The sequence below is a fragment of the Mugil cephalus genome, chromosome 2 (assembly GCF_022458985.1).
Source record: "Mugil cephalus isolate CIBA_MC_2020 chromosome 2, CIBA_Mcephalus_1.1, whole genome shotgun sequence".
NCBI classification, from domain to species: domain Eukaryota; kingdom Metazoa; phylum Chordata; class Actinopteri; order Mugiliformes; family Mugilidae; genus Mugil; species Mugil cephalus.
Genome location: NC_061771.1, coordinates 30,536,162 through 30,559,195, shown reverse-complemented (window position 1 = coordinate 30,559,195; position 23,034 = coordinate 30,536,162). Strand labels below are relative to the sequence as shown.

The 23,034-nt window shown below is 44.2% G+C and overlaps 1 protein-coding gene across 2 annotated transcripts in view; it reads left to right on the top strand.

Annotated features, from left to right (window-relative positions):
• Window positions 1-341: 341 nt before the first annotated feature.
• Window positions 342-23,034, top strand: part of sptbn1 (spectrin, beta, non-erythrocytic 1) — a 33,811-nt gene continuing 11,118 nt past the window's right edge. Inside the window, exons 1-16 of one of the 2 annotated variants that reach the window (XM_047578360.1) lie at window positions 342-496; window positions 6,321-6,538; window positions 10,585-10,736; window positions 12,307-12,480; window positions 13,243-13,334; window positions 14,361-14,441; window positions 14,525-14,640; window positions 14,728-14,840; window positions 15,755-15,942; window positions 16,028-16,145; window positions 16,315-16,473; window positions 17,608-17,910; window positions 18,004-18,157; window positions 19,186-20,056; window positions 21,182-21,319; window positions 21,854-22,610. In XM_047578360.1, the coding sequence (XP_047434316.1) occupies window positions 6,385-6,538; window positions 10,585-10,736; window positions 12,307-12,480; window positions 13,243-13,334; window positions 14,361-14,441; window positions 14,525-14,640; window positions 14,728-14,840; window positions 15,755-15,942; window positions 16,028-16,145; window positions 16,315-16,473; window positions 17,608-17,910; window positions 18,004-18,157; window positions 19,186-20,056; window positions 21,182-21,319; window positions 21,854-22,610 (3,570 nt within the window). In that variant the 5' untranslated portion in view covers window positions 342-496; window positions 6,321-6,384. Of the gene's footprint in view, window positions 497-6,320; window positions 6,539-8,735; window positions 9,316-10,584; window positions 10,737-12,306; window positions 12,481-13,242; window positions 13,335-14,360; window positions 14,442-14,524; window positions 14,641-14,727; window positions 14,841-15,754; window positions 15,943-16,027; window positions 16,146-16,314; window positions 16,474-17,607; window positions 17,911-18,003; window positions 18,158-19,185; window positions 20,057-21,181; window positions 21,320-21,853; window positions 22,611-23,034 lie in introns of those variants that run through there. The other variant, XM_047578361.1, reaches the window with a different exon arrangement.

The following is a 23,034-nucleotide window of genomic DNA, read 5'->3' as shown; positions in this document are numbered from 1 at the left end:
CCACGCCCCCCACCGCTTTACATCACGTCCTGTTTGGTGGTCTCACTGTTTTCACCTCAAACGGTAATTAAAGAATTTATTTATTTTTGTGCAGCCGCCCGTCGCCATGGCTATGACAGTAAATAAACAGTTTAAATCAATAGGTGAGTCGTCTTGTTGGCCCATCCATCCACCCCGAGCTCCTCTCTTTAATCCATAGCTTCTTCTGATTGACTGAGATTCTTTAGGTCGATCTGGATCAGAACTAAGACCAGGACCAGGACCAGGACCGGGACCAGAGCAGCAGTCTGATGGAGGAGGAGGAGGAGGCTGGGAGTGCAGGGGGGAGGAGGCAAGGGGAGGAGGCCGGGTGAGGAGGGGGCAGTGCGGATTCTTTCCCGTCATTCCCTGCAGCAGCAGCAGCAGCAGCAGCCCCCTCCCTCCTCCTCCTCTCTCCGGTCTGCGGACTCTTATTCTCGGCTGAAGAAGTTTGGAGCCTCGGTCGGATCCGGAGCAGGTAAGCGGCCTCCACCCTCTCTCCGCCCGGGCTTTATTCTGTCTCTATTCGGTCTCTATTGTTGCTGTGATTGGACGCCTCCGGTTCTCCGCTAACTTGGCTCCGTGTCGGGAGGGAGGGAGGGAGGAGGAGGGAGGGTGGGGAGGACTCGATCGGACTCAGAGACACAAAGTCTCCCGGTCTCCGCTCCTCTCTCCCCGGGCCGGAGCCGCTCCCTGCGGCCGAGCCTCGGTGCTCCAGGGCCCGCGTGAATCCCAGTCGTGCCCCCGCCCCAGCAGCAGCCATTAGTCTGGAGGAGGATGGAGGAGAATAACGGTGCGCCATGCAAGGACGCAGAACCAGGCGTGGCCCTGGAGGAGGAGGAGGAGGAGGAGGAGGAGGAGGAGGTGATGTGTCGGGACAATAAACAGCGAGGCCCCGACCTGTTTTTCAGCGGTAGATCGGACTGGATGTGTCCGATCTGCAGCTGCTGTCCCCCCCGGGTGTTAGTGTCGCCTCGGCCGCTGCGTAGTTCAGCTCAGGCCGAGGAGAAAATGCTGGAAAACCGCGTCGGGACGGAACAGGCCTCGGTCCGAACCGGGGGGAGAGCATGAGATAACCTCCAGGTTGTGTTTACCCCCAGAACCCCACCCCCTGCCGCCTTAAAAAAAAAAACAAAAAAACAAAAAAAACACCCGCCATTTAACTGTAACATTTTTAATTTCCTGTAGTTCCTGTTTTATACTTTAAAACCAAGGTTCCAGGAACTTTCCAGGAACTTTAGAGGGACAGTCTGGTTCCGTTGTCGCCTCACAGTTCTGAATGTTGAGAGGTTTAACAGGGTTCCTGATGTTCTGCAAACCTCTGGTTCTCTTACGTTTACCTCCAGAGAAGAAAGTTCTTGTTTGTGGTTCTCTAAGAACAATGAGGTTCTGTGGTTCATGGTCTAATAACTAATCACATTAATGTTCTCCCGAGACGTTATGTCTCACATCGATGTATGCGGGGGAACGTTCTCCAAGAGTTCCTGGGTGGTTCCTTTAAGTTTCACTCAACCTGGAAGGTTTTCAGAAGATTTGTAAAGAACATCTGCACCGTACAGAAACATAAACGTGATCCGGTTCTGTGGTTCTAGACTGGTTCTAAACAGATTTGGTTATCGGCTGATTTTTGGTTATATCCTGGTTCTAGACTGGTCCTAGTTTGATTCTATCCTGGTTCTAGACTGATGTTTGGTTCTGGACTGATGTTTGGTTCTAGGGTGGTTCTAGTCTGGTTCTGGACTGATGTTTGGTTCTCGGCTAATTTTTGGTTATAGACTTTGGTTGTGGAATAGTTTTTAGTTCTAGTCTGGTTCTATCCTGGTCTCATCCCTGGTTCTAGACTGATGTTTGCTTCTGGATTGGTTGTGGACCAGTTTTTGGTTCTAGATTGGTTCTATTCTGGTTCCATCCTGGTTCTGTTCTGATTTTAGATTGGTTGTCGACCAGCTTTTTGTTCTTCATTGGTTCTATCCTGGTTCTAAACTGGTTCCACATGGTCCCGGGTTCCTGCTCTCCGGAAGGCGTTGCCTCTTTAAGTTCTCCCGGTTTGTTTGTGTCAACAAAAAAACGATAAACAGAAACACACATGTCTGTGTTTTACGGGACCCTGAACGCCTCTCTGTGGTTTTATTAGAACGTGGGTGCGTTCGTTCCGACCTCGTATCAGGGATGCTCGGTGTAGACGGGTGGGGTCAGCTCACCAGGAAATGACTGAATAAATCCAATAACTCCACCCTGGCCGTGTCCACGGAGTGACCTCATTCTTCTTCTGTGTTTCTAATGTTTTGTTTAATGACATTTAGACGCGTCCCCGAACGCCTCCTTTAGATCCAGATTTAACCGGTTCCTTCTTCTTCGATGGTGAAGCAGCTGCTGGACACATTCCTGACGAGTCTCAGAGAGACAGCAGCTGTCCTCAGACAGGTGTCGTCCTGTTGGCTTCCTGGGACAGAGTCAGACCATGTGAGGACATCAGGACGGATCCCGGTCCTGGTCCTGGGAATGCTTTATGTCCTCAGCTGTCCTCATAGTTCAACCCTTTATAGGGAACTCACGGAAATAATTGGAATTTCAAAATTTCAACCCTGGTGGGTTATTATAGGAACTAAGACGACTGTTTTACGTCTGTAAGATGTGGTTCCTTGCCCCATAAACGGTTAACGCTCTTTAAAATGAGACTTCCGAATTAACTGAAAGAAAAGAACGACGTATGGTCTAATGTTAGCATAGTTAGCATGTTTAAACCTCTTTTATTACCGTGAAACTGGTTTCATTTAGTTTGATGCAGATATCCTGGCAGTTTTATTCTGTTCTAGGTTTTGTTTTAAGCTACGCAAACAGTTTACCCCGTTTTCAATCTTTGTGCTAAGCTAGTTTGACCATTTATGTTTATGTCTAGTCATTGCTAGCTATGCCTATAGTCTCCCCAATTCGCAGACTTTGTGTTCCGATGTTTTCTCCATTTCAAATCTTTGTGCTAAATTAGGATGACAGTCTTCTTGTTTGTGGTCATCGTGCTAAGCTAGGCTGATATATTTACCCCTAGTTCCCTTTGTGCTAAGCTAGGCTAGAATAACCACTTTCTTGTTTCCAATTTCTGTGCTAACCTAGGCTATATATTTTTCTTTTGTCACTATATAGTTTGTTAAGTTGGACTTACTGTATCACTTGTTCCAGTCTTCCCACTAAGCTAAGCTAAGCTAACAATTTCTCCTTGTTTCCATTCATTCCACTATTTTTTCCCCCCCTGTCATTCCGCTAAGCTATTGTTTCCCTTTCCAGTTAGTCCATTCCAGTTACCAGATAGACTAACGTTTTTATTTCCTTTCATTGTGCTAAGCTAGGGTGACACCTTCTGTCTCCAGTCACTGTGCTAAATAGTTTCTGTCTCCAGTCATTGTGCTAAGCTAGGGTAACACCTTCTGTCTCCAGTCACTGTGCTAAATAGTTTCTGTCTCCAGTCATTGTGCTAAGCTAGGGTAACACCTTCTGTCTCCAGTCACTGTGCTAAATAGTTTCTGTCTCTAGTCATTCTGCTAAGCTAGGCTAACATTTTATCCCTGTCTCCAGTCATTAACGTAACCTGGGCTAATAGTTTTTCCTTTGTTCCAGTCAATATGCTAAACTAGGCTAACGTTTTTGCTTCCTGTCTTTATGCTAAGCTAGGCTAGGCTAATCATGGCATCAGTCCTGTGGGTGTTACAGTGGTGAAAGTCCTCTTGGGTCATGTTTGTGGAATGTGGAGCCATGAAAAGTCAAACAGAAACAAAACCACAGGGAGAGGGTGGAGGCCCTGACACTTCCTGCCCCCCCCCCCCCACACACACACACACACACACTCACACACACAAACACACACACATCACTGGGCTTCTGTTTTCATTTCCAGGAAACAGGAAACACTTTAAAACATAAAGTGAAGGTGATGATAAGAATGATGATGATGATGATGATGATGATGACGATGAAGATGAAGATGAAGATGAAGATGACCTCTGACCCCTGCTCTTTGCTGATGCTGCTCAGTCTGATCGTTTCGGGGAAGTCGTCTCCGTTAGCATCGATGTTAGCGGCTCCATTAGCATCTCCATTAGCGTCTCCATTAGCCATCTCCCCGGGGACATCCAGCTCAATAACTCTGATTCACTTCCTGTCTCCATTAGCCGTGGTCAGCTGACACAGACAGCCAATGGGAGCACCCCACTAAACATTACCCACAATCCTCAGCTGCTGGCCCAGTGAGAGACTCCCTCTAGTGGCCGTCACTCTGAACATATTTATATCTTCGTAAATTAGATTATGAATGATTTATTTATGTGAGAGTGGGACGCTCTAACAGGAAGTGAGTCCAGACGTCAGCAGAGTGATGAGACGTCCATTAGACGCTCGCTAACGGCAACCATCGACCCAGTGGAGAGAACATCACACACAAACACACTGCGTATATATACACACTTAATATTTACACACATATATACTCACACACTCATTATATAGACACGCATTATATGTCTCCTCTCTCTCTTGATATTTACAGCACTGTGCAGAAGGTTTAGGCAGGTGTGGAAAAAATGCTGTAAACTGAGAATTCTTTAAAAAAAAAATGGAATAGTAGTTTATTATTTTTATCAGTTAACAAAATGCAGTGAATGAACAGAAGAGAAATGGCTGGATGTTTGGACTCTTTGTCCTGCTGCAGATATTTGGGTCCAATCATCCTCCTCTCTGATGGTATTGATGATGGATAATTATGTGCCGGTATTTCTCAGCATTGAGGACCATTAGTCCCGACACAAACTTTCACGGAGCCTCCACCATGCTTCACTGTTGTGAACAAACTGCCTTCTGCCACAGAGAAATATTTCAGTCCAGAGCACGTGCTGCCATGTTTCTGAGCCCAGTTCATATATTTTTGTGCACAGTTGAGTCTCTTGGCCTCGTTTCCATGTCAGAGGGATGGATTTTTGGTTGCAGCTCTTCCATGAAGACCACGTCTGGTCAGACAGTAGATGGTTGAACCTGGGTCCCTCCGGTTTATACTAGTTCTGAGCTGATGTCTCTGCTGGACGTCTTCAGATATTTAAGGGAAATTAAGTGTTTTCAAGTTTCCTTGGTCGACCACTGCGTCTACGATCCTACAAAATCCCTGACTTTGTTCAAGTGAACCTATAAGGATTGATGCTGGTTTGAAAGCAAAGGGTAGTTACACCAAATATTGATGTGACTTAGATTTTTCCATTGTCCGGTTTCGTTCATTATTTACATTTTTGAAAACACTTTTGCACAGTGGTGTAATGTGTATATGTCCACCAGCGTCCACTCAGGATTCAGACGATTTAACCAGATTCGTGGGTCTGAGATAAAAAGAATTAAGTTTTTAAACTTACAGATTTTAAAGATGTACAAAAAGGGACCAGATGAGAATAAGTTGGTATTAGACTGAAAATAAATGACATGTGAAACAGATCAGGGCTCGCAGGAATGTTGCTGCTGTTGTTGTTGCTTTTGTTGTTGCTGCTGTTGCTATTGTTTTTGATGTTCTTGTTGTTGTGGTTGCTCTTGTTGTTTTTGTTTCTGTTGTTTTTGCTGCTGTTGTTTCCATTTTTTGTTGCTGTTGTTTTTTTTACCATAGTTTTTTTTTTGCTCTTGTTGTTGTGGTCGCTGTTGTTGTCTTTGCTTCTGTCTTTGTTGCCATGTTTTTGATGTTGTTGCTGTTGTTGTTTTTTTTTGCCGTTTTTTGTTGCTGTTGTTTGCCATTGTTTTTTTTTGCTGTTGTTGTTGTTGTTGCCGTTGTTGTTGTTACTGTTTTTGTTGTGGTTGCTGTTGTTGTTGGTCTTGTTGTTGTTGCTCTTGTTTTTTTTGTTGCTGTTTTGTGTTGCTGTTGTTGCCATTGTTTTTGTTGCTGTCGTTGCCATTGTTTTTGTTGTTATCCCTCTTGTTGTTGTTGTTACTGTTTTTGTTGTTGTTGCTGTTGTTGGTGGTCTTGTTGTTGTTGCTCTTGTTGTTTTTGTTGCCGTATTGTGTTGCTGTTGTTGCCATTGTTTTTGTTGCTCCTTTGTTGTTGTCGCGCTTGTTGTTGTTGTTACTGTTTTTGTTGTGGTTGCTGTTGTTGTTTTTGTTGCTGTTGTTTTTTTCTGTTGTTGTTGCTGCTCCTGTTGTTGCTTTTGTTGTCATTTTTGTAGTCGTCCACCAGGAGGAGCCGTCCTTTCCCTCCAGACGACTCATTGTGTTGTTTGTTGTGTATCTCATTGCCTCTCTGAACCCAGGGGCCTATAGTGACTCTCAGCGTTGTGTCTGTGCAGGTGTCGGCCGAAGCTGCCGATGGTGACGAGTCTCTGGTGACATCGAGGTCAGAGGTGAAAGGTCATGATGACGACGGTGGCCGCCGAGTTCGACCACATGGAGCTGCAGCAGCAGTACAGCAGCAACGACACAGTCAACAACCGCTGGGACGACGACTGGGACAATGAGAACAGCTCGGCTCGACTCTTCGAACGCTCCCGCATCAAAGCCCTGGCAGGTAGGACCAGACCACCTTAACCAGACCACCTTAACTAGTCCACCTTAACCAGACCACCTTAACTAGTCCACCATAATCAATCCACCTTAACCAGACCACCTTAACTAAATCACCTTAACCAGACCACCTTAACTAGTCCACCATAACAAGTCCACCTTAACTAGTCCACCTTAACCAGACCACCTTAACTTGTCCACCATAATCAATCCACCTTAACCAGACCACCTTAACCAGACCACCTTAACTAAATCACCTTAACCAGACCACCTTAACTAGTCCACCATAACTAGACCACCGTAACTAGACCACCATAACTAGACCACCTTAACCAGACCACCTTAACCAGACCACCTTAACTAGTCCACCATAATCAATCCACCTTAACCAGACCACCTTAACTAAACCACCTTAACCAGACCACCTTAACTAGTCCACCGTAACAAGTCCACCTTAACTAGCCCACCTTAACTTGTCCATCTTAATCAATCCACCTTAACTAGACCACCTTAAGTAGTCCACATAACTAGACCACCTTAACTAGACCACCTTAACCAGACCACCTTAACTAGTCCACCATAACTAGACCACCTTAACTAGTCCACCGTAACAAGTCCACCTTAACTAGTCCACCTTAACTTGTCCATCTTAATCAATCCACCTTAACTAGACCACCTTAAGTAGTCCACCATAACTAGACCACCTTAACTTGACCACCTTAACCAGACCACCTTAACTAGTCCACCATAACTAGACCACCTTAACTAGTCCACCGTAACAAGTCCACCTTAACTTGTTCATCTTAATCAATCCACCTTAACTAGACCACCTTAACTAGTCCACCATAACTAGACCACCTTAACTAGTCCACCGTAACAAGTCCACCTTAACTAGTCCACCTTAACTTGTCCATCTTAATCAATCCACCTTAACTAGACCACCTTAACCAGTCCACCTTAACAAGACCACCTTAACTAAGTTACTGTTCATATGTATGTGTAGAGATGCTAGTCATTAGCATCCCTGTTAGCGTCTGCCCTGGATAGTAGTTGCTGTCTGATGACAGCGGTTGTGTTGCTGTTATGTGTTTCATGTGTTGGTTGTGAGGTTGTGGTTGGATGCTGGTCTTTGGTTGTGGAGTGATTTGTGTTGAATGTAACTTTATTTATATAACACTGTTCGCACAATAACAATAAAACTCAAAGTGCTTGGACACAGCTCACATCAGCTGTTAGCTGTTAGCGGCGCTAGCATCAGCTGATTAGAATGTTTTGGTGTTTAGGTTTTAGAACCAACGTGGGCTGAGACAAACATGAAGCTCTGTGATTGGCTGCTGTTGGTGAAATGCATCCTGGGAACTGTAGTTGACCTCGAAAGGCTCCGTGTCCTCTTCATTTCTGTGTTCATTTCCTGTAGATACAGAGAGTGTGTATGTGGTGTGTGTTAGTGTGTGTTAGTGTGTGTCAGCTGTGGTCCTCAAAAATATAGAAACCCAAATCCCCTGTGTGTGTGTGTGTGTGTGTGTGTGTGTGTGTGTGTGTGTGTGTGTGTTCAGGATGTTTGTTTCTTACTTCCTGTCTGTCAGGAATGTCAAGGAACAATGAAGGGAAACACACACACACACACCCTGATGACATCACTCTGCTTGATCGCCATTGGCTGACATGCCCACACACACTCACACATACCGGACACACACACACACACACACACACACGCACACGAACACACACTGTAAAAAATGAAGATTAAAACTTTTATTTGTTCCACAGTGGGTGAAATTGTAGTTTACAACAGCAAAAATATCAAGAATAAAAAATGTTGTGTACGAATAATAAATGATAGATTAAAATGGAATAAAAAGTTTTTAATCAGACTAATAACAAAAAGATACTGGCATATGTAGGAAATGTAGCGATGGACCAGGTGTTATTAAGGTATTAAGTTGTTCATAGTAAAAAAAGTTCTGCTTTATGGTTAAAGTCAGTTTTCTGAATTATTATTTATTTTTTTGTTCTCTGTTGATGCGTCTTTTACTTCCTCATTACAATCACCTTATCTGTGACGTTAGTTTTCTTTATCTGATCGACTCAAACCTTTTTTTCCCGTCCATTAAACATTAAACCGCTGCCGGGCAGTGAAGCACTCGCGAGGCGTTGAAATGTTCCAAGTGAAACTTGGAATTCATGGATTCTCTGCTCTGTCTTTTTTTTACAGTGTATTGTGTTTTTCTCTGTTTGAAGTGGCCACAGTGTGTGTGTGTGTGTGTGTGTGTGTGTGAGTGTGTGTGAGTGTGTGATCATTAAGCTGTAAAAATGAACACACACACTCGTCGTCCTGTTTTCACGGTGACCTCTGGACTTCCACCTCCTCCTGACAACACGACGGCGTTTTTCTTTGCTTTTCTACTTTACTCTTCTTCTTCTTCTTCTTCTTCTGTGGTGGGAATTAGCTGCGATTCTGCCTCTGTGGGAGTCAGATGGAAACTCTGTGTGTCTGGATTTATCCTGAGGTTTCTCCCTGAGGAATTTTGTTGTTTTACTCTTGGTTGTTTTGGAAGTCTGTCTCCTGCTCCTCCCGAAATCGCCCCGTAGATGAATGGACTTTGGTTGAAGGAGTTTTGTGTGTTTTCCTGCGTCGCGCCGAGCGTCTGGACGCGATGATCCCGGTCATCTCTGATTAAATAAACCTCATATCTGTGATGGAGGCTGAGCGGGTGTCGGTCGACTCGGCTCCGTCCAGCTACAACCTGCTGGAGGGTCGATTCAAGCAGCTGCAAGGTAAGAAGAAGGGGAAGAAGAAGAAGAAGAGGAGGAGGAGGAAGAGGTGGTGGGTTTGGCTTGATCTGAAGTTCTGAAGCTCAGCGTGGCGTCTCCGTTTGCCGCCATCTTGGCCTGAACCCACCCAACCCTTAGGGCAGTTTTAACATTTTATTTCCTGTTTGTCTGCGCCCTGGACACAGATCAGACACTTATTACAAGTCTATCAATGCACAAAATACGGCACAGAACATACAGAAAATATAAAAAAATCAGTTTATATATATAAACGTTTCAGCCAGCGCAGCCTCAGGCTGGATGAATAGACGATGTACGTGAGGACGTCTCCATGGTTACGGCCGCTGAGCGGTAAAAAGTGACTGAACATAGAGATTAGCAGCATTAGCTTGAATCACAGGCTTTAACAGCGTCTACACTGTAAAAATAAATAAAAAAAACAAAAAAAACGTGGTGAAGAGCTGTTGTTCTATTGACTGAACCAACAGATCAGAAAACCAGTCGGACGTGAATTTTTACAGGCTCACAAGTTTTATGTCGGGTAGTGTTGGTCCATGTTGTTGTTTTAGCGTAGACAGAATCTGCTGCAGCTCCAACAACAAATAAAACGATAAGACAATAAACGGAGTATTTGTGGTGCCTCCTCGTCATCCTTTTGTTACCTCTCAGTAAATTTAGTAATTTAGCTTCATTTATTATAACTGAACTTAACTAAAACAAAAGGAAACTAATCCACTGTTCCTAATAAGGAGGAACTCTAGTATAAAGCTGTTGGAGCCGTGTTGTATACCAATATAAATCTAGTGTTTCATGGTGATGAAATCAGGTCCATATAAATATCAGGACAACTGATTTCTGGCCACATCTCAATATTCATGGACCATTTGTCATTTGTTAGTTTGTGTGAATCATTGTCGAGTCCAGTCGTCCTTAATTTAATCTGATAATCCACATTTTCCTGGTTTTTCTGACACATTTCACCATGTTTTTGCCACTCAGGGGGCGTGGCCCTGGGAGGAGGAAGTGATGTCACTGCACACACACACACATGGACACACACATGCACACACACATGCACACAAACAACAATGTGGGCGGTGTAGATCAGTGACATGAATAATTGATGTTTTTTTTGTGAGTTGTTTATTTTCATTATATAACAATAGTATAATATGAGGCAGCAGCACAGACGTGTTCGTATCCACGGTAACTGACAGGTGAGTGTGTATTTGTTCCTGGTTGTTGACCTGAGGTGTGTTTGTGTGTGGTCAGATGAGAGGGAGGCGGTGCAGAAGAAGACCTTCACCAAGTGGGTCAACTCTCACCTGTCCAGAGTCTCCTGCAGAATCACGGACCTGTACATGGACCTGAGGGACGGACGCATGCTCATCAAACTGCTGGAGGTTCTGTCCGGAGAGAGACTGGTACTACACAACTACACAACTACTACACACAACTACTACACACAACTACTACACAACTACTACACAACTACTACACACTACTACACAACTACTACACAACTACTACTACACAACTACACACAACTACACACAACTACTACACAACTACTACACACAACTACTACACAACTACTACTACACAACTACTACTACACAACTACACACAACTACTACACAACTACACAACTACTACACAACTACACAACTACTACACACAACTACTACACAACTACTACACAACTACTACTACACACTACTACACACAACTACTACACAACTACTACATAACTACTACACAACTACTACTACACACTACTACACAACTACTACACAACTACTACTACACACTACTACACACAACTACTACACAACTACTACACAACTACACACTACTACTACTACTACACACTACTACTACTACACAACTACAAAACTACTACACAACTACTACACACTACTACTACACACTACTACACAACTACTACACACTACTACACACTACTACACAACTACTACACACTACTACACAACTACACACTACTACACAACTACACAACTACACACTACTACTACTACTACACACTACTACTACTACACAACTACAAAACTACTACACAACTACTACACACTACTACTACACACTACTACACAACTACTACACACTACTACACACTACTACACAACTACTACACACTACTACACAACTACACACTACTACACAACTACACAACTACACACTACTACTACACACTACTACACACTACTACAACACACTACTACACACTACTACCCAAATACACACTACTACACACTACTACACAACTACTACACACTACTACACTACTACACACAACTATACACTACTACACACTACTACACTACTACTACACAACTACACACTACTACTACACACTACTACACAACTACACGCTACTACACACTACTACACACTACTACACTACTACTACACAACTACACAACTACTACACACTACTACACACTACTACACACTACTACACACTACAAGACTATATAAACTATAGAGGAAATACTGCAGTACCCTATAAATACCCAGAGTACACACCAGAGGACGATATGAACAACAGACTAAATACTGCAGTAAACTCCAGAGTACTCTAGAAAAACGCACTAAATTCTCAGGGAACCCTATAAATACTCAGAGTACATACTAGAGTACTATATGAATACTAGCGTAAACGTTACAGTACCGTGTAAATACTCAGAGTACACACTGGACTGATTTTAACAGAAGAAGAGGATCATACAAAGATATAAAGAGGGAACCTCTACTGAGCATGTGCAGTAGAGTCCAGTAACAGTTAGCAGCGGCTAATGCTAACACCTGCTAACATGTTTAATTCTTTGAGGCGTGAAGCAGGTTTAACCGTCACTTCCTGTTTTTAAACCTGGGCTCTTCATTGTTGCTGGTTTCCTGTGTCTTCCTGTGCCCCCCCCTCCTCCTCGGTGGACATGTCCCAGACCCAGACCCTGACTCTGTCTGTCCTTCCAGCCCAAACCCACCAAGGGCCGCATGCGGATCCACTGTCTGGAGAACGTGGACAAGGCTCTGCAGTTCCTGAAGGAGCAGAGGGTTCACCTGGAGAACATGGGCTCCCACGACATCGTGGACGGGAACCACCGCCTCACCCTGGGCCTCATCTGGACCATCATCCTCCGCTTCCAGGTACAGCAGCAGGACCTGGACCTGGACCTGGACCTGGACCAGGACCATGACCTGGACCAGGACCAGGACCTGGACCTGGACCTGATCCAGGACCTGGACATGGACCTGATCCAGGACCTGGACATGGACCTGACCTAGGACCAGGACCTGATCCAGGACCTGGACATGGACCTGATCCAGGACCAGGACCAGGGCCTGATCCAGGACCAGGACCAGGACCAGGACCTGATCCAGGACCTGGACATGGACCTGACCCAGGACCTGGACCTGGACCTGGACCTGGACCTGGACCAGGACCAGGACCAGGGCCTGATCCAGGACCTGATCCAGGACCTGGACCTGGACCTGGACCAGGACCAGGACCAGGACCTGATCCAGGACCAGGACCTGGACCTGATCCAGGATCAGGCCAAACAGTCAATTAAACAGTCGATCAAACTTTCAACCAATCAAATAATGAGTCAATCAGTTAATCACTTTATTTCTTTAGCTCTTTTCATACAAAGTAAATTCCATCAGTAGAAATGAAACATAAAAGAACAAAGTGGAAAAGAATCAAACTAAAAATGATAAAATTGCTAAAAGACAATCAAGACAAGAAAGTGATCACATGACATAAATAACACAATAAAATGCTACAACTGCTAAAAGAGAAAAGGAGATGAAATGTTTAAATAGTCAATAAATAAATAAATAAACAGTTAAAAGCTGTGAAGGTCTCGAGAGCGTGAACGATGGTTGATTGTTTCCCTGTCGCTGCAGATCCAGGACATCAGCGTGGAGACGGAGGACAACAAGGAGAAACGCTCGGCCAAAGACGCTCTGCTGCTGTGGTGTCAGATGAAGACAGCCGGGTGAGACGCTGGACACATTTTACCACCTAGACACAAAAAAACAACAAAACAACAAAACAATGGAGAGGAGAGTCAAAGAGAAACAGAAACCAGACGAAAAGAGAAAGTAAATCTATGAAATAAATGAGGTGAACAAAGAGATGACAGTGTTATATATGTTTCTATTTATCGTTAGCCTGATAAGAGCATAAAAATAATAATAAGAAACACGCGGTGTAACAATAGCGTTGCCCTGTAGAACTAACGACTAAACCATATTAAAACTTTTTGGTAACATTGGTAATTTTATTGATATTGTATCAGTAAGTTAAAAAATTTGACAATTATCATTATTATTATTATTATTATTATTATTATTATGCTATTATAGCTGGGAACATAAACAATTAAAATATAAATTATGTTTTGCTGAATTAAAAGTTGCCACAGAATATAACTATTTCATTTACTACCAATAAAACATAAAACACAGAAACATATAGACGCATATTCAAAACAGCCAAAGATAAATAAATAAATGAATGAACAAACACCCGCGGGTTAGAACAGACTTGTACTGTTTATACAGGTTTTTCTTCATTTTTCTAGCTCTTTTATCCGACCAGAAGAAAGGATAACAACGAAAAGATATATAAAATAATGACTTTTTAACTTTTGTAACATTTTTCAGAATGAAAATTCAGATTAACTCATTTCCCACATCTGGTTCTTGGTCCTTAAACTAATGTGAACATGTGTTTAGAGCATCAGAACATCAGCGCTAATTCAGACACTTGTCAACATTAGACCTGAGGACGTTTCCTTGATCTTCTCTGATTGGCTGAATGAAAACCACATGACAATAAACCTCACTGACATGAAGTTACCACATGTGGTCATTTGCCCCATGAAGGGTTAAAAAATAAAATGTTAAGTGGCAGAACGTGGACAGTTTTTTGCTTGGACAGGGACAACGATGGGCTTAGTCATGTGTGTGTGGGGGTATTTTATCGTCTCTGGTCTCTAACTTCCTGTTGTCTTCTTCAGGTATCCCAACGTCAACATCCACAACTTCACCACCAGTTGGAGGGACGGCATGGCCTTCAACGCCCTGATCCACAAACACAGGTCTCACCTCATTCCTCCTCCTCCTCTTTTCTGTCGTCGTCATGAACTGTGTCGATAAAGTTTGTCGTCTTTGTCTTTTTCAGACCTGATCTGATCGACTTTGACAAACTGAAGAAGTCCAACGCTCACTACAACCTGCAGACGGCCTTCAACATGGCCGAGCAGCACCTGGGCCTCACCAAGCTGCTGGACCCAGAAGGTCCTGACCGGTCCTCATGTCTCTTTACTGTCCTCGTGTCTCTTAACTGCCCACATGTCTCTAACCGTCCTCATGTCCGTCCTGCAGACATCAGCGTGGACCATCCTGATGAGAAGTCCGTCATCACCTACGTGGTCACCTACTACCACTACTTCTCCAAGATGAAGGCTCTGAAGGTGGAGGGCAAGCGAATCGGGAAGGTCAGTGTGAGACAAAGACGACGTCCTCATTCTGGAGGACGTTCAGACCACATCGTCTTCATCGTCTTTAACCCTCATGTCCTCTTCCAATTTAATTTAGTTCTGCAAATGTGTGACGAAAAAGTTAATTGCGATGCCCTCTATAAACAGCAGAGGGCGTAGTCGTACGTCACTACATATAAAACAAGAGATTCTCTTTAACGTGTTCGACAGAAAATGAAATTTATAGTTTTTATATATATCTAGATATATATGATCTTTTAATATGTGTTCATTGCATAGCTCGTGTTTTGAAGTTACATCCCTAGCTATCGTATTTGCCAAAGGTGTTTATTTTTTTAGTTAAGTTAAGTTTTTGACATTTCAAACTCAAATCTCATTGATTTTTTTTATAAAATAAATAAATAAAGAACCTCCAACAATCATCTAATGGGAAAAAAAAAATTAATGATTCTGAGATACGCAACCAAAACATTAGAATAATGTTGGAAAATCCGTCGTATTACAACCCGGAGTAATGTTGACGTTAATTACATTATGTTTATTGTTGGACTTGACCATTAAGGACAGAAAAGAAAAAGCTTCAAGAAGGTTTTCTTCATCCAGGTGTGACCTCTTGTTCCTTAAACTAACTGACTAACATCCAGTCCGTCTGTTTTCAAATGTTCCTTTTTGTTGTTTTTAGTTTGAAAAAATAAAAATTTGAGTGTAAAGTGGATTTTACTTGAGGGTCGTTTTTGTCCCTTAATGGTAAAACTTTAACAATTTTAAAATCAGGTCTGAGGGTTAAAACGACTCAAAGCTTTAGAACCAGGTCTGAGATGGATCAGGGACCAAAGAGGAACCTCAAAGTGGTTCTCGTGGGTTCTGGTGGACTGTTTGTGTCACGGTGTCTTCTGTCTTTTTTCGTCCAGGTGCTGGACAACGCCATTGAGACGGAGAAGATGATTGAGAAGTACGAGTCTCTGGCCTCAGACCTGCTGGAGTGGATCGAACAGACCATCATCATCCTCAACAACAGGAAGTTCGCCAACTCTCTGGCCGGGGTCCAGCAGCAGCTTCAGGCCTTCAACACCTACAGGACCGTGGAGAAACCACCAAAGTCAGACCTCTCACCGTCCTCCAAGATCTCTGATTCTCTGTCCCTTGGACCCTGCTAAATCTTTTCATCTCATCATGTCCTCCAGGTTTACGGAGAAGGGGAATCTGGAGGTCCTGCTCTTCACCATCCAGAGTAAGATGAGAGCCAACAACCAGAAGGTCTACATGCCCCGCGAAGGAAAACTCATCTCAGACATCAACAAGGTCAGAGCTGCTCTGAAACCGAGGTCTGAACCCTCAAACTGCTTTTTGACTCATGTGTAGTTCAGGTGTCACCTCCAGCCTCCCAGGTTTCATGTAGCGTGTAGAGTGTTGGTCCTGGAACAACGATCGGCGGTGAAGGTTGACGCTGATCTCGTTCTCGTCCTCACAGGCCTGGGAGCGGCTGGAGAAGGCGGAGCATGAGAGGGAGCTGGCTCTGAGGACGGAGCTGATTCGTCAGGAGAAGCTGGAACAGCTGGCCAGACGCTTTGACCGCAAGGCGGCCATGAGGGAGACGTGGCTCAGCGAAAACCAGAGGCTGGTGTCACAGGTCAGAAGACCAGCTGAACGTCTTTAACATTTAGAACCCTCCTCCTTTTTTTTTTATTTGGTGATTTTGTTACAGCTTGAATTTCTGCAGGAATTTCTGCAAATTTTTGAAATCCAGTGTCTTTTACTCTCACATGTCATTAATACTCTCGTGATGCATTTTGCACATTCTGGACCCTCTGGTGGAAAAAATGTACACACAAAAAAAACTGACATAAAATTAACATAACATTCTACTTTTTTTCCCATAAATCATTTAAACAGCTTCAGACCTGCTCAAAATGTCAATATAGCATCACTAGTTTTCTTCTAAATGAAATGTTAACATGGTTTTATACTGGACTGGCAGACAGATTAAAAAATGTAGTTATAATGGAAGTCAATGGGGCATTTTTGGCCACAAAGGAGTCCAGAGGGAGTTTCTGACACTACATAAAAAACAAAATCAAAATCAATTTTAATGCTAATCTTTGACATATCCAAGACTAATTACCACCAAAGCCCTATCACCCTACTGTTTATTTTATGGAAAATAATTCAGTTTTTGTAAAAAAAAAATTTAAAACTTGGTCTTTTCGGACTGACATTTAAAAGGGTTTAAATCCTGAAAATTATTGACATTTTGGTATTTCTAAGCAGGTCTGAAGTTGTTTAAGTGATTTATAGAAAAAAAGCTGAAAAAAAAATTGATGTATGAGTATTTTATGGCCGTATTTTGCACATTTTTGCCACAAAGGTTTTCAGAGGCTGCAAATTTTTAAATGTTACACTACATACAAAATAATGATGCAATCAAATCAATTTTATTGCTAATCCGTGACATATCCAAGACTCCAATCACCACCAAATCCCCATCATCCTACTATTTTTTTTATGAAAAATAGTTCATTTTTTGTCTTTTTTTTTTTTGAACTTTTTTTGAACAGAAATTTTGGTAGTTTCGAGCAGGTCTGAAGATGTTTAAGTGATTCATGAAAGAAAAAGTAGAAAAAAATATTGTATGAGTATGAGGATTTTATGGCACTTTATGCATGTACATTTTTGCCATGAATGTGACCAGAGAGCGTTAAATTTGAGGAGGGCATAAAGGTTAAATTTGTGGTTTCACGATCTCTCTGCTGACTCCCGTCCATAGGACAACTTTGGTTTCGACCTCCAGGCCGTGGAGGCAGCAACCAAGAAGCATGAGGCGATCGAGACCGACATCGCAGCGTACGAGGAGCGAGTCCAGGCCGTGGTGGCCGTGGCCAAAGAGCTGGAGGTGGAGCACTATCACGACATCAAACGCATCACGGCCCGGAAGGACAATGTGATCCGTCTGTGGGAGTACCTGCTGGAGCTGCTGAAGGCCCGTCGACAGAGGCTGGAGATGAACCTGGGCCTGCAGAGAGTCTTCCAGGAGATGCTGTACATCATGGACTGGATGGACGAGATGAAGGTACAGGCTAATGCCTGGAAGATGTTGGATCACATTCATTAAATTAAATATAGAGACGTGTTCCTGATGTTCCTCTGACTCTTTGGTTTCCAGATGTTGCTGCTGTCTCAGGATTATGGAAAGCATCTGTTGGGTGTGGAGGACCTCCTGCAGAAACACGCCCTGGTGGAGGCTGACATCGCCATCCAGTCCGACAGAGTGAAGGCAGTCACCACCAACACCATGAAGTACTCCGTCAACGACAGCGGTGAGTATCCATCCTCAGTCCAAGGGTGCTGGGAGGTGAGTCTCGTCTAAAACGTCCAAATTAAATCAGGAATAGCTCCAACTCTCAGGTCAATATTCGCCCTGGTCCCTATGCATAGGTCAGACTTCAGAGGATGGACTCCCAGTGTCGGTAACATCATGGCTGCTACTATATCATGAAATTTTAAACGCCTTCTAGATTAGATTTGTAAAAAAAAGTCCATGATAGCAATGATATCTTAAACAGAGATGCCACTGAACACATCCATCAATCCTTTGACTAAACCTGGACTTGGAAGAGTTTATAGAAATACCACAAAGAACCAGGTCCACTCTCCATTTGGACATTTAGACAAAACCAAAGAACCCAGAGTGTTCCTCCGTGTTGGGTTTTACGTCTTGAAAGAGAATCTGGAATGTACAAAATACAACTGATTCCACTACAGGAGGCAACATACCCACATTTCAGCCTTTGGACATTTTACTTCAAGTCTGGACATCATCACATTATAGAATCTGTAAGAATATTGATATTTTCCTCAAAATGGCCGTTGTCACCGAGGTTTGTTTGATGTCTTTGCAAATAGAATAAAATACACTTTGATGTTTTTACCGGTTTAAAACCTTTTAGATCTTTTAGACTTAGACAGACTTTAATGATCCACAAGTGATATTGCTTTGACACAGTAACACAAGTATCTGTGCAATTCAATACTTTTTCTATATATGCCAATACTTGTCTCTTCTATTCTATTCTAGTTTGTCTTATTATTTGTCTTTTACACAGTCCACTCTTTACTCTTGTTATTGTTCTGCCTCCTATGTATGATGGTGCAAACTGCAATTTCCCCCGTTGCCAGACAAATAAATGTTTTTCTGATTCTAATCTAATTTCTAAAAGATAAAATCGAAGCATCATCTAGTAAAGTAACACGCTGCTGTATGACCTACTGACATTCTGTTGAACCTGGTGCCAAATTTGTTCGGTGGAACATAAAAATGTGCTAAAGGTCACGTTTTCCCGTCCAGGCTACAAACCCTGCGACCCTCAGGTGATCCAGGACCGGGTGGCCCATCTGGAGTTCTGCTACCAGGAGCTGACCCAACTGGCCGCCGAACGGCGCGCCCGTCTGGAGGAGTCTCGGCGCCTCTGGAAGTTTTTCTGGGAGATGGCCGAGGAGGAGGGCTGGATCCGTGAGAAGGAGCAGATCCTCTCCTCCGTGGAGCACGGCAAGGACTTGACGGGGACGCTGCGCCTCCTCAGCCAGCAGCGCGCCCTGGAGGACGAGATGAGCGGTCGCGCCGGACACCTGCAGCACACCATCGCCGAGGGCCAGGCCATGGTTGAAGCCGGTCACTTCGCCGCCACGAAAATCCAGGAGCGCATCAACGACCTGCAGGCTCAGTGGGCGGCACTGGAGCAGCTGGCGGTTGCGAGGAAGAGGAGGCTGGAGGACGCACTGGCCCTGCATCAGTTCCAGGCCGACGCAGACGATGTGGACGCCTGGACGCTGGATGCCCTGCGCATCGTCTCCAGCGGAGAGACGGGCCACGACGAGTTCTCCACCCAGGCGCTGGTCAGGAAGCACAAGGACGCGGCGGCGGAGGTGGCCAGCTACAGACCCGTCATCGACTCCCTCCTCGAGCAAGCCGCCGCCCTGCCCAAAGAGGCGGCGGAGTCGGAGCAGGTGCAGGGTCGACTGGCCGGCATCGAGGAGCGCTACAAGGAGGTGGCGGAGCTGACCAAACTGAGGAAGCAGGCGCTGCAGGATGCGCTGGCTCTCTACAAGATGTTCAGTGAGGCCGACGCCTGCGAAGTTTGGATTGACGAAAAGGAGCAGTGGCTGAATAGCATGGAGATCCCGGAGAAACTGGAAGACCTGGAAGTCATACAGCACAGGTAGGACCACAGCGTTCGGGCTTCCTGCTGCTGCTGCTGCTGCTGCTGCTGCTGCTGGTGGTGGTGGTGGTTGTAGTACATGTCTTCCAGAAAACTCATATCCCTGTGCACAAATTGATTCATATTTTTCAACTCATATTTTTAGTAAAATACAACAACGCATTTATTTTCTTAGCAGACTAAGTGTTGGACTTCCAAGCTAGGCTAGGCTAATTAGCTGGTGTCTGTTAGTGTTTTATTTCTGATCCTAGCAGAAGGGAGAGAGAGATGTTTGGTTGAAGTGTAGTTGCATGTCCAATCACCTCTCATCACCTGCTGCTGTGGACTAGGCTAGGTACCTGGTGTCTGGTTGTATCTTATTTCTGATCTTGGTGGAAGGGAGAGATGTTTGGTTGAAGTGTAGTCGCAGGTCCCATCATCTCTATTACCTACTGCTGCTGGCTAGGCTAGGCTAGGCTAGGCTAGTTAGTAGCTGACTGCTGGTCTGCTGGTCAGTTCTCCAGTTGGACCGGACTTCTAAAGGAGTTTTGCCTCAGATCATGGCACAAGGGATTGTAACATCCCATCCTGTGTACTAATGAATAGGTTTTATGGTACAAGTGAACCTATTTTGTTACTGTTCTTTCAGTCTGTTGTACTTGTAGTGTTATGCACTGTGGAGTTGGAGTCCGTGATGCAGTCGTCTCTCAGCGCAGTTTAAAGCTCGACTGGAGAAACTGTTAAATATTTGTTCAAAGATTGTAGGTTTAACACTTGAGTCCAACTTTAACTGTGCATATTCTAAGAGGATGTTGTCCCAGGCAGGAAATATTCTGTCAGACCCAACATAGTGTTCATTTTATTTGAAGAGTAACAGTAGCTGCCATTCAGTAGTAAACACAGACTCCCCAAAACTAGATAAAACAAACTGAGGAACTCTTTTATCCCTCAGTGTGTCAATATGTTGAATCAGTCCGGCTCTTAATGGTGCCGTGAGACCTTTTTGTCCATTGTCTGACACGTCTGCGTGCTGTTTGTCTGGTGTCATATTGTGTCGTGTTCTTTTGTTATGAGAAACAAGTGCTGGTTACCAAAGTTATCTCCTGATCTATCAGTCAGTGCTCATGTGTACCATGTCCTTGGCAGGTTTGAGAGTCTGGAGCCGGAGATGAACAACCAGGCGTCTCGCGTTGCTGTTGTGAACCAGATCGCCCGGCAGCTGATGCACAGTGGACACCCCAGCGAGAAGGACATCAAGACACAGCAGGACAAACTCAACAACAGGTAAAGACTCAAACGGACACTTCCCATCTCTAGATGATTATCATTTTAAAGTTTGAATTTCTGATCGCCTTAAAACTTTAAAATGATAACCACCTAGAGATGGGAAATGGAAACTAATTCTGACATATCACAGGATGTGTGGGAAGACATATGTACTATAGCACATTTGGTAACTAATTCCCATGTGTAGAGGGAATTTAAATTGAAGGTAATCAAGAGGTTCTTTTGGACACCTGAAATTACGACAATCAGATCCACATATTTTTGGTTTTGCCTGAGACTGAGAACATTAAATGTTTAAAACACTTCATCTAGTATTTGATGGAAATTTTCCGATGGACCCAGAGGTGTAGAGTAGAGCTCTGCTAGGTCGATTACAGATACAGATACTACTAGCAACAGCAATTAAATGCATAACAATTAGGTGGTTGAAGCCTGTCCCTCCAACATACAATATGTGGATGGAAAAAATAAAGGAAATAAATCGCAAACATGTATGATGATGATGATGATGATCATCTGCTCTTCCTCCAGGTGGAGCCAGTTCCGTGACCTCGTGGACCAGAAGAAGGAGTCCCTGAACTCAGCTCTTGGTGTCCAGAACTACCACCTTGACTGCAACGAGACCAAGTCCTGGATCAAAGAGAAGACCAAAGTCATCGAGTCCACCCAGGAGTTGGGCAACGACCTCACCGGTGTCATGGCTCTACAGCGCAAACTCACCGGCATGGAGCGGGACCTGACCGCCATCGAGGACAAGCTAGGAGACCTGCGCGGCGAGGCTGAGCGTCTGGCCGAGGAACACCCCGATCAGGCCAAGGCCATCACGGGCCGCCTCGCTGAGATCACCGCCGTCTGGGAGGACATGAAGAACACTCTGAAGAACCGCGAGGAGTCTCTGGGCGAGGCCAGGAAGCTGCAGCAGTTCCTGCGAGAGCTGGACGACTTCCAGTCCTGGCTGTCCCGCACGCAGACCGCCATCGCCTCCGAGGACATGCCCAACACGTTGGCCGAGGCGGAGAAGCTGATGGCCCAACACGAAGGCATCAAGAATGAGATCCAGAACTATGAGGAGGATTATCAGAAGATGCGGGACATGGGCGAGATGGTGACGCAAGGCCAGACGGACGCCCAGTACATGTTCCTGAGGCAGAGGCTGCAGGCGCTCGACACCGGCTGGAACGAGCTCCACAAGATGTGGGAGAACCGGCAGAACCTGCTGTCGCAGTCCCACGCTTACCAGCTGTTCCTCAGGGACACCAAGCAGGCCGAGGCCTTCCTCAACAACCAGGTAGGGACAGAAGAACCACCTGACCTCTGGCATCCAGGGCCTAGTCTCATCAGATCCCTCATAGTTATGTTTTTTGCCATCACATTCGTTTGAATTTTTCAGCAAATCTTTAATATTTCAAATTGAAATCTCGTAATACTCAATTTTTACACTTTGTTTCCTCTAAAAATAGCACTTTGTGTAAGTCTTTTCATCTATTTCACCTCTTATCATAAATACCAAAAGTTTGATTCATTTCAAAATTGTAACCTTTTATATCCCAATGTTTGTGATGACATCACAAATTTTTCATTTAAAAAAAAAAAACAACACAAAAATTTAAATATTTTCAATGATCTGAGTACAAAGTGTATTTTTCTTGGGGGGATTATTGGACATGTTAGTGATTGGTTGGCTTAATGGTAACAATGAAAATCTGACACTA